The following is a 10,608-nucleotide window of genomic DNA, read 5'->3' on the forward strand; positions in this document are numbered from 1 at the left end:
GGGTAGTAGGAACGATGAGAAGAGTTGCAAAGGGTGCAAAAGGAATGAAAAGTACCCACTTTCTCCTGGTTCCCATTCCTTTGAGAGTCCCAATCAGAGAACCTGCCTTGGCTGTTGCCACATGGCAAGATGGTGTAGTAGTTGTTTTTTCCCCACATTTGAGTAAGTCTCTGAAGTACTCAGCCTGCGCTTTCTCACCATGCCCCCCCCCCCCCATCGTCTGGCAGAGAGCATGAAGGCCTTCCTAAGGAGCTCGGACGGCATCTTGGCGCTCAGGCCAAAGATAACGACGATAGGAAAGCATGATGACTCAGACATCGTTCTTAAGGTAAAGGCCCTGAACGTTCCATGTGGGACCTTTGTTCTTGCGTGGGATGCTGGAGGTTTCCCTGGTGGGGGTCCTAAAGGCTTCCTGCTGCCACCCCCCACCCATCTCTCCCCCTCCGTCGAATCTGCTCAAACTTCAGAATTAAAGGAGAAGCTTCATGTTGAGCAAGGGATCAACTGTGAACGTAAAAGCCCAGTCTTGGTCCAAGGTTCCTTTGCAGATGCTTGTTGGTTCCAGTAAGTTCTTGAACCCGCCTAAGAAAGTGGAAGCCAATGACAATTGTTAAATCTGCTAAATGATCCAGAACCTCCCCTCCCCCCTTCCAAAGCTAATACTGGTATACTCTAATTTTTGTGTCTCTGCTGCCTCATGGCGGAAGTGAGATTTTAAAACCATTCAGATTTTTGGTTTCAGACATCGGAATGTGGTATCGGTTGACTTGGATGTGTGAGAAGCAGTCCAAATCATCTTAGTGATGAAAGAGAAAAAGAGGACTTTTCCCCACCTCCCTCGGGATGGTCTTGCGTTTCGTTTGTGCTTCGGATGCAGTTAGATTAAAAAGTTCCCTCCCCCCCTTCAGTCTCCAGGGTTGGAAGACCACCACGCTGCCCTTGAGTTCAGCGATGCCGAGCACAGCTTCGTTCTTCGGGACTTCAACACCAGCAGCGGCTCCTTTGTGAATGACTGTCAGATCCAGAATGTGGCCGTGAAGGTGGGCCAGGGAGACCTCCTGCGCTTCGGCTCCGGTGGGCCGATCTTCGAGCTGGTGCTGGACCAACCGCCTCAGGTAAAGAAGGTGCTGGCGATGGGGATGGCTGGTCAGGCCGCTCCTCCCTCAACCGAAGAGCTCCCTTGGGCCCTGCCAGCCACTAAAAGGAAACAGCTTGACTCAAACAAGGGCTCGCGATCACGCACACCACGGCTGGCATGGCAGTTTTCGGGGCTTTTGGGAGCTGACGTCCCTGTTCCTGGGCTCCACTCGGGTGGAAGAATGCACTGTTTCTGCCCTTGAAATGTTCCTTTGGTGCCCGCAGCCCTCTTCCAAGGAATTCGGCTGGACAGCCGACCCACCCCCAACCTCTGGCATTTGGCCTCTTGTGGTCCAGGGTTTGTGAAGGTAGAGAGGAGGGGATCAGGCATGCCTGGGGGGCCTTGATTGGGTAAGGTCCCTGTGCCCCATTGGCAGCCTCGGCATTCTTGCCTTGCTATGATAGCCACTGCCCTCCTCCCCATGGGTTCAACTCCCCTCTGTGACTTCCCTGCTTGTCCAATGGGATGAAGGCCATCTATTCATTGTATTTCATATTTCTTAACTGACCATCTCCCTCGGAGAGGGGTTGTGGGCAGTGAGCATTGTGTGTAATCAGCTCAAATCCCCGCAGAACATGAGTTGAGCCAGCTGAGGTTTGCAGCGTCTGGGCCCCCTGGGAAAGGCTCTGGGGGCAGACAAGATTCCTCCCATGTCGTCTAGCAGGTGCCTTATCTTCCGGTGAATCGGCGCATTGCCTGGCCGGGCCAAATCCAGGTGGTTACAGAGACAGCCTCCCCTCCGTCAGCAGCTGCTGCTCCCCAGTTTCCATTGCTGCCCTCTCAGCAGTCCTCACCTGCCAGCCCCAGCTGGCCCTATGCAGCAAGCGGGACCTCGCCGCGCCCCCCCCTCCGAAAAAGGCCGCCTGGGAGCGCCTGGGGCAGAACCGTCTCCTCCTCTGCCTTCTCTCTCGAGCCATCCAGCTGGCCTCCAGCCTCCCTCTCAGGTACAGGGGGACCGAGCAGGGTAGCCTGTCTGCAGAGCAGTAACTGGGCCTGGAGTTTGGAGCTTCACTTCACTCCAGTCGTTCGGGGTTAGTGTGAGGAGGGGGGAAGAGAGGCCCTGTGTCTCTATCAATGGGCCGCCCACTTCTTTCCTGTTCTCGTCCAGGCAGTGGAGCCCTCCCTGGCCCTCTTGCCAGCAGCCACCCGGGGGATGTGCTTCTCAAAGAGAAAGTGAGTGAGGACCTCCGCTTTCTACACCCTTCCCCAGTGTGAGGATTTCCAGGGAGCCCGGAAGGCCGCCCTGGGCAAGGCCATCCTGGTTCTCCCTCCAGGCAGGTCCCATCTCTCGGCATCAAAGCTGAGTTGTGGGAAGCCACTTGAGACCATCAGACTCAAATATTCTCATTAAAAAAAAAAGAATCTTGCCCAGAAATCCAGACCACAGGCAAGATTGGTGGACTTAAAAAGGAAGGTTTTAGCCTTTAGGCAAGAACTTGCGGTCAGAGAGAGAGAAAGAGACGGCTTCGCAAAGCTGTTTGTGGGTACCCACCATAAGGAAGCGTATCAGTGGGACGGGAAAGCAGCATAAATCATTCAAGAGAGATGAGAGCAGCCCTTTCGAAAGCAGAATGGATGAAAATGTAAAAAATGAAGAAAAAAAAAACCATCAGCAGGTGATTAAGGAGGAAGAGCAGGTGGTCAGCGAAAGGGGGCTGGGCAGAGCGTTTCCAGAGAGGTGGATAGCCAGAAACAGCCTTTCCTTCCAGCAGCCACCTGCTGCTCAGGCCGGGCCTTTTGGGAAAACTCTCCCCACCAAAGATTGAGCAATGAAGCTGGATGATCTCTCAGGGCCCCCGCAGCCATTGGTGCTGCATGGGCGTTTCTTCCCCTCCAGCTCCTGCTTTCATCAGGGAATTACAGAATTGACCACTGTTAGAGTCACAGAAGGTTTTATGCAGAAAGTATCGATGGGAGAAGAAGAATAGGGCCATCTTCCAAGCGGCCCTTTTCCTCTTTTGCTGATTTATTTACTTATTTCCTTCTGCAGGAAGAGACCATTTTGAAACTGGGGGACGAAATCAACCGCTTGTCCGCCTTCGAAAGTGAGTGCAGCCGCAAGGACACACTGATCGCAGAGCTCCAGCATGAGATTTTGGCCATGAACGAGAAGGTGGTGACAACCCTGGCCAAGAAGGACACCGAGTTCCATCAGAAGCTGGCCAGCCTCGACAAAGACTCCGAAGCCAAGGCCGAAGAGATCAGGAGGCTGAAGGAGCAGGTGGGCTGGAGGGGGGACGGGGGGATGCGGCAATGGTGCTGCTCTGTGCATGTGTGCGTTCTCACATCAGTGTGCAAAAGGTGCCTTGGTGTGACCTCCCTCTCCTTTTCCTGCTCTTGTGTCCTCCTTCCCAGGTGAGCGGTCTGCAGAGAAACACCAGCGAAGTCTTGTACCACTCCCTCTCGGACCGCGACCTACAAATCGCCCACTGGAAGCAGGAGAACGAAGCCCTGAAGAAGAGCTATGCGCTCACCACAGGTGCCGGCTCCCTTGTCCTCCCTTTAGTCCCTCCTCCCGGGAACTCAGGCGCTCCCTCTGGGCTGCCGGAAGAGGCCCTTGAGCAGCCAGTGAGCAGGAGGGAAACCTCCCTTCATCCCATCTCACAGGCGTGACAGGCCATAGAGGGCAACCGTCAGGAAGGTGGCCGTAAGGAAAACAAGATTATGTGGAGACCCTCCCCAGAGGGGGCCCGCTCCTTCCGCTGTGGGTCCGTTGTGGGTCCCACAGTGTGGATGCCGGTGTTCAGTGACATGGCCTAAAGTTTGAGCCCCCTCCCAGTGAAAAAGGCTCACCGTCCCAGAACAGTGCTGGGTTAAACAGGGGAGGGAGAAGCAGAGTGGCGCAGAGGTGAAGGGATCAGGCCAGACATCAGAAGATGGTGAATTCTAGTCTAGCCCTAGTCACAAAGCCAACTGGATGACCTTGGGCCAGTCACTCCCTCTCAGCCCCAGGAAGGAGGCCGTGGCAAACCACTCCTGCAAAACCTTGCCAGCAAGGAAACCTGTGCTGGCAGCTCCGGAGGTGACTGAAGGGAAGAAGAAAAAAGGGGGCCCTCTGTGTAACAAGAGCATCCTGGTGTCATACAGGCTTTCTTGGCAGTAGTTTTCCAGCAGAATGCGAACCGATTAAAGAAACAGATCCCTAACAGAGGCCACTGTGTTTGACAACCCATTTCCCCCACCCCCACCCCCCCTCCGCTTCCTCTTCTCAACTCCCCACAGCTGGAGGCAGCTGAGCTGATGGCTTTGGGTTCCCTTTTGCTGCTCCCTGCAGGACTGGTGACCAGTTTGCAAAAAGATGTGGTCCAGAAGGAGCAGCGCTTCCAGCAATTGAAAACAGAGACCGAGAAGCTGAGGCAGGAGAGTCGGGAGAAGGATAACCAGCTGGCCTATATTTCCGCCCAGGTCAGCGCTCTTCCTCCAATGCTTCCCTCGTGTGATTCTGAAGATCCTGTGGGTTTCTCCTGCTGTGCTGAGAATGGGGAATGTGATGGATGACGGCTGTGTCCCCTTCGGGAACAGCTCCCCTTCTCTTGCAGGCACTCCCTCCCCCGCTCAGGGGCCCTTGGGACCAGTGCTGCTGGTCAGACCTCTCTGGTCAGTCAAGTGCTGCAGGCAGGTCCGATCTGTTTTTGGGGGCAGGGGTTTTTTCCTCTTGCCCTGCTGAGGCCTTCCCTTCCCTTCCTGCCTCCTAGTTCTTCCTCTTCCCTCCCGTCTCCTCTTTCTTCATCTGGGTTGCCTCCTGTTTTTTCTTTTCCAAGAAATAAAGTCTTACGTGCCATTGGCAAGCTCCTTTTCCTTTCCCAGCTGTTGAAGTTCTGGAAGGGGTTATTTTGCTGTCCAGCCTCGAGAATAAAAATACCGGTCGGAGACAGAGGCCTCATAAAACTCGCCAAGCGATTTGCAGAAAACCAATTTAGCAAGGATATATATGGAGATAACTAAACCTTTACTAGGAAAACAATTAATTTTAACTTCAGCCTTGGATTAGCAAGGAAATAGGATTTAATAAGCTGTAAATTTGGAGATTATTTGTGAAAAAACAACATTATGAATTGATTTATGCCTTCGATTCTGTTCTAATCGGAGTTCCGTTACATTTATTTAATGATCAAAAATTATTCCTGAAAACAGCAGTTTCTTCCAAGGTATCTTTTGAGGTCACAAGCAGAGGAGGTTTTTCTGGCTCTGTAAAAGCCACTGCTGATGGCTGACTGCAGGCTAAAAACCCTTGAGCCCTTGGGAGCAGCCAGAGAAATGCTCCTATGCGTGAAATAGTCCTGTGGTGACATTTTAAAAAATGGGTGTGTCGGCAATTATCAGTTGCCTTTGCTAATGTTTGTCATGGGACGTGCCAAATTGCATGGTGTGTGTGTGTGTGTGTGTGTGTGTGTGTACCCAGAGCTAAAAAATCGATTGGAAACCTGCTAGCTTGATTGACAGGGCTGTTTCAGGGTGCCTCCCTGGAAAAATTAAAGCCACACCTTAGCCACTTTAGCACCTGGGCAGATCAAGGAGCCTCTTGGCTGGAGTCTTTGTCTCCCGTAGAATGAGTCCTTTATAGATCAAAGAGGAGAACTCCTCCTCTTAAAAGCTAGGGGTTATGATGGCCAACGGAATCGCTAGATCCCCTGAAGCACCAAACCAATTCTGGAAGGGTTTCGGAATGAAAAGGACAGGGGGGCGGGGGAGAGTTAAAGAAAGGAAGCCGGAAGGAGCAAAGGCTGGCCATTTAGTAGACTTTGGAAAGGGGCCGTTGCGGTAAGACCACAATAACCCTGCAGGTCTTCAAGGGGTGGGGTGGGGGTCCCTGGCAGGTCTGGCCTAATGCTTCTGGCTCTGTCAGTTACTGGCTTCCTTTCCACTCCTCCTGCCTTGGTCCGGAGATGTCCAGAGGTGGCTGAAAATGCCAGCATGTAGAGATTGGGGAGGGAGTGGGAGAAACCCCAGCCTTCTCCCTGGATTTTCGTGTGTGTGTGTGTGTGTGTGTGTGTGTGTGTGTGTGTGTGTGTGTGTGTCTATCCTGTGCCAGGCCTTTCCCTTGCTGGCTGACCGCGTCTCCCTCCCTTGCTGTTCTTTCCAGTGCTCTAGAATTAAAGCGGAGACCAAGCGGGAACTCAGGGACAGAGACCTAAGTGCCCATCAGAGTGTGAGTCAGCCCTCCGTTTTTTTGCCTGCGCTCGGCCGCAGCTCTTCAGAAGTCCCTCTTCAGAGAGGGGGACCCCCATCCTTCCACGTATTTGATGCCGTTTTCTGATTCCTTTTCTCCAGCTGAGGGCAGCTGGGCTCACTCAGACTTCCAGCTTCTTCCTCAGCTTAGAAGAGCTCCTGTTTAACAGGCCGCCTGCCCTGGGGGGGCGGGTCTCCCTCCTCGCACACTGAGTCTTCTTCTTCTGGGCCCTCTGGCCCTTCTCACGGGAGCAGAAATCAGGTCTTAACCACAACTAACCTCCATTGTTATTTTTTTATCAGCACAAAGGTGGAAACCATTGACTTTGGGCTGTTGTAACCTCCTAATTTTGCCTCATCTAGGAAGGCTCCCCCTACCCTCCTTACGCACTAACCGGGCCCCTCGGTCACCAGGGCCAGCGGGGTCCCCGGCCCCTGACCCTCTCCCGATGCCTTTGCAGCGGATCGCGGAGCTGGAGCTGCAGGCCGGCCAGTCCAAGGAGGAGGCGAAGAAACGCTGCGCAGAGCAGGAGGCCCTGACCCGGAGGCTGACTGAAGCCACCAAGGTGAGCGGGCAGGGCGGCTCTGGCCCTGGAAGAGGCACTGCTGGGCCTGGGAAGGGAGGAGCCGCTGATTGGAACTGAGCCCCTGCCCTCTGGGGTCGGGGGTCCTGCCGTGCTCGGCCTCACTCTTCCTGCCTTCCCCACCTCCCTCAGGCCGAAGGGGAGCTGAAGGAAGAGACGGAGAGGCGAACCCAGCAGGTGCAGGAGCTGGGCCGCCGAGAGCGCCTCCTGCGCTTGGAGATGGAGCAGGCAGCCGCTCAGGTACACCACATGTTCCCCCTGCCCCTCCCCCACCCAGGATGTCCCCTCGCCCATCTGCCTGCCTGGTATTTGGAGGATTCCTCCTCCTCACCTGCGTCTTCTTCCTTTCAGCTCCTAGCTGACCTGGGGTGCAGGGGAGGGGGCGTCTCTAGGTGGGCTGATCCTGCAAGCAGGGCTGCAGGGTGTCTGTGGCATCTTCCTCCTGCCATTTAACTCTGCTGCTCTTAGGCGCAGCATTTCCGGAACCAGGTGCTGAGGGCCCTCTTTTCCGAACTTCCCGAGAAACCTCTAACCGATGAGCAGGTAACAGCCTCCTCTTTTATTAGAGGGCAGGATGTAGAGGTGGGGGTGGGACATCCCTGTTTAGCAAAACCTAATCTTGCCCATGAGAAAGATCAGAGGCACCTCTCTTTCAGTAACCAACTTTCTCTCCTCTCTCCCCCCCCGCCCCCTGAAGATTGTTGAAGAAATCCATCAGATGCAGGAGAGCAAGCAGGGCTCTGATCAGAAGGAGGCAGGGCTGCAGAAGGAAGTGCAGATCAAGGGCCTGGAAATGGAGAAACTCTCGTCCAACCTGGCCCTGCTGAAGAAGTCGCTCGATGGATTCCAGGTCTCCCACCCCACCTCCACGCACCCATCCCCGCCAAAACACCTGCCCTCTAATGAGCCATGGGGGAACTTTATTTTGCCCAGCTGCCCATGGGCCAAATGGGGCACGGCTCTCTTTTCTGCCCTTTGCAGGGAGCAGGATTTCAGCCTTCTCACCCTGGGAGAGAGCTGGCCCTCGCTGGCTGCAGCGTGGAAACTGTCCCTTGGCCTGGGGGCTCTCCTCCCCAGAATTCCTCATGACCCCAAGAGGAAAGAGGCTGCTTCCCACCATGCCCATTCAGAGGGTCTCTCTCTCTCTCCCCCATCCCTCTTTCTCTGTCCCAGGAGTTCCTGAAGACCTCTTTCTCTGCCAAGAGCCTGAAGGGGGCCATCAGCCAGCTGCAGAGCCTTCCCCCACTGGCCCCACTGGCGTCAGGAATCCAAGCCTCCCTGGCCCGCATCTTCTACAGCGTACTGGGCTGGGTGGAAGCGCTGGAGTCTCTGCTCCGGAACATGGGCGTTGATGCCCCAGCTGGTGACACAGGTCCGTCTTCCCCACACACCCCCTCCCAGCTGAGCTGCCCCAGTAAAAGGCTACCCTGGCCGCAGAAGGCAAAGGGGGATCTGGAGGGCCGGGGTCCCCCAGAGCTGGCCAGGGAGGAGTCCCTTTGTTGGGGGCAGGCAGGGCCAAGCGTGAAGGCCCACCTCCCCTCCCAGAAACCCAAGCAGCAGGCAGGCTGGGTCAGAGCTGGGCATCCAAGGGAAGAACCAGAATCAGTGGGCAGCATGGGCCCTGCTTGCTCAGGATTTGTAGGAACCGAACTTCAGACAGGCCCAGAGTGTCCAGTCTCAGGATCCACCCTCCCCCCCATACTTGGGGCCCTCGGTGGATGCCAGGCCTCAGCTCCACTCTCCCTTCTGCCAGGAATGGCCGCCTACATGAAGCAGCTGCTGGACCAGCACCACAGCATCACGGGGCAGGTCCAGGCTTTGCAGGTAACAGCCTCCCCCAGCCCCCCTTTGGGAGTAGGGCAACTGTCTGGCTGATCCTGAGGGTGCAGCTTTTTCCCTGCAGAATCAGCTGCGGAGGGCAGAGGAGTCCCAGCACTCCACCCTGCAGGAGAAGCTGAAGGAGCTGAAGGAGCAGCTGGAGGGAGAGTCCCAGGCCAGAGAGAGGGAGATTCAGGAGGAAGAGAAGCGGCAGAAGGAGGTGAGCCAAAGGGGGTCTCCTTTGAGGGCCTGGTTCCTGTCAGGACACAGGTAGCGGGGGGGGGGGGGGGCTTCTGCCAGCCTCCAGCCCTCCCTTTGAGGCACACACACACAGGAGAGGGTCCCTTTCCTCCACAGATCCTATTGAGGAGGGCTGCCCTGGAAGAAGCCGAGCTAAAAGAAGCCCTGGAAGAGGAGAGGAAAAGGGGCCGCCTGTTGGAAGCTGAAGTGCAGGAACTCTCCCAGGTGGGTGCCAGGGCGGCCCATTTTGCGCCCTCCTATCGCTGGCAGGAGGACGGAGAAGGAGGAGGCGCCTCGGGCAAAGGTCCGGGGGCCTGGGTTGGGGGGGGCAGCCTCTGGGCCTGGTTTGTGCTCCAGAGCAGCTGGAAGAAATGAGGCAGCGCAAGCAGGATGGGCAGCCGGGGTGGCCTTCTGCAGGCCTGAGTGTGTCACAGCTGGTTTTGTCAAGTTCCCGTGTGTTGTCACCCAGGGCTAAAAGTAACCCATGCTGTGTTATCTAAGGCAGCACTTCAGGTGTAGGGAAGAATACAGGTATTCCTTGACTTAAGACCACAACTGAGCCCAGAATTTATGTGGCTAAGCAAGAAATTTGCAAAGTGAGCTTTGTCCCACCTTTCTTGCCACATTTGTTAAGTAGATCACTGCAGTTGTTAAATTAATAACATCATCGTCATGTAACGGTCTTCACAGAGAAAAAAATGGCACTTTTTTGGTGCCATTATAACTTTGAACATCCACTGTTGTAACTTCAACAGTATAAGTGCAGCTTCCAACGAACTGTTGTAAGTCAAGGATGGCCTGCATTGCCTTCCTCTTGTTGCAGACAGTTTGTGTGTGTGTGGTGTGGGGGGGGGGGAGCAGGCTTTCTGTGTTTGGCTGGCCAGCCAGGCGAGCGTGACCCTTCTCTACTCACCTCCCTTTCCCCTCCCTGCCTTGTAGGCGATGGAAGGGAGAAGGGACCTGGAGAGGACGTTAAACGCCAGGATGAAGGAGAACCTGGGGTCTCTGGAAGATGCCAAGAGGGGAAAGGTAATTGGGGGGAATCCGGCCTCTTTCGGGGCAGCTTTGGAGGGAGGGCAGGCCACATCCAGCGGTGCCCCCCTGCCTCTTCCCTTTGCCAGGCAGTGGCAGAAGAGAAGCTGTCAGTCTGGGAGAGGCGGCTGCAGGGCCTGGAGGCAGAGGCCGAGTCGCTGAGGCAAAAGCACCAGCGGGAGATATCGGAGTACCAGGAGCAGGTCAAGCAGCACGCCAGGACCATTGTGGAGCTGGAGAAGAGGCTGTCCAGCGCTGCCCAGCAGCCGAAGGAGGAACGCGGGCCCCAGCCAAGAGGTCAGTCGAAGTGGAGCAGAGGCTCACAGGCCGCCCCAGTGTCCCCCTTGGCAGGAGGGGGTGGGGGGTCTTCCTTGTTTTCTCTTGGATTGTTTCGCACCGAAACCCCTGGCTCCTTTTGTGGAGGCTACTCAACAGCCCCAAGGGAACCAGGCGGCGAACGCCTTGACGTAAAGGGAGCAGGAAGTGCATTTTCCTCCTACCTCCTACCGCCCTCCCACCGCCCAGTGCGCTCACATAGGATTGTCCTCCTCCGGGTGCCATTGGCCAGACAATGTCGGCTGGTGGCGCCCAGGATGAGGGCATTCTCTGTGGTTGCACCGACCCTCT

General features: G+C 55.7%; 1 protein-coding gene across 1 annotated transcript in view; it reads left to right on the forward strand.

Annotated features, from left to right (window-relative positions):
• Positions 1 to 217: 217 nt before the first annotated feature.
• FHAD1 (forkhead associated phosphopeptide binding domain 1) overlaps positions 218 to 10,608 on the forward strand; it is a 16,327-nt gene continuing 5,936 nt past the window's right edge. The window contains exons 1-18 of the mRNA XM_070956131.1: positions 218 to 328; positions 909 to 1,115; positions 1,803 to 2,082; positions 2,247 to 2,311; positions 3,129 to 3,359; positions 3,494 to 3,617; positions 4,413 to 4,543; positions 6,222 to 6,287; positions 6,769 to 6,873; positions 7,024 to 7,131; positions 7,360 to 7,434; positions 7,589 to 7,741; positions 8,065 to 8,263; positions 8,645 to 8,715; positions 8,795 to 8,929; positions 9,067 to 9,174; positions 9,889 to 9,978; positions 10,071 to 10,278. Of these exons, the coding sequence (XP_070812232.1) occupies positions 233 to 328; positions 909 to 1,115; positions 1,803 to 2,082; positions 2,247 to 2,311; positions 3,129 to 3,359; positions 3,494 to 3,617; positions 4,413 to 4,543; positions 6,222 to 6,287; positions 6,769 to 6,873; positions 7,024 to 7,131; positions 7,360 to 7,434; positions 7,589 to 7,741; positions 8,065 to 8,263; positions 8,645 to 8,715; positions 8,795 to 8,929; positions 9,067 to 9,174; positions 9,889 to 9,978; positions 10,071 to 10,278 (2,452 nt within the window). The 5' untranslated portion in view covers positions 218 to 232. The remainder of the gene's footprint in view (positions 329 to 908; positions 1,116 to 1,802; positions 2,083 to 2,246; positions 2,312 to 3,128; positions 3,360 to 3,493; positions 3,618 to 4,412; positions 4,544 to 6,221; positions 6,288 to 6,768; positions 6,874 to 7,023; positions 7,132 to 7,359; positions 7,435 to 7,588; positions 7,742 to 8,064; positions 8,264 to 8,644; positions 8,716 to 8,794; positions 8,930 to 9,066; positions 9,175 to 9,888; positions 9,979 to 10,070; positions 10,279 to 10,608) is intronic.

Source organism: Pituophis catenifer, unplaced genomic scaffold, assembly GCF_029215685.1.
Source record: "Pituophis catenifer annectens isolate HBS135680 unplaced genomic scaffold, rPitCat1.0.hap2 SCAF_18, whole genome shotgun sequence".
NCBI classification, from domain to species: Eukaryota; Metazoa; Chordata; class Lepidosauria; order Squamata; family Colubridae; genus Pituophis; species Pituophis catenifer.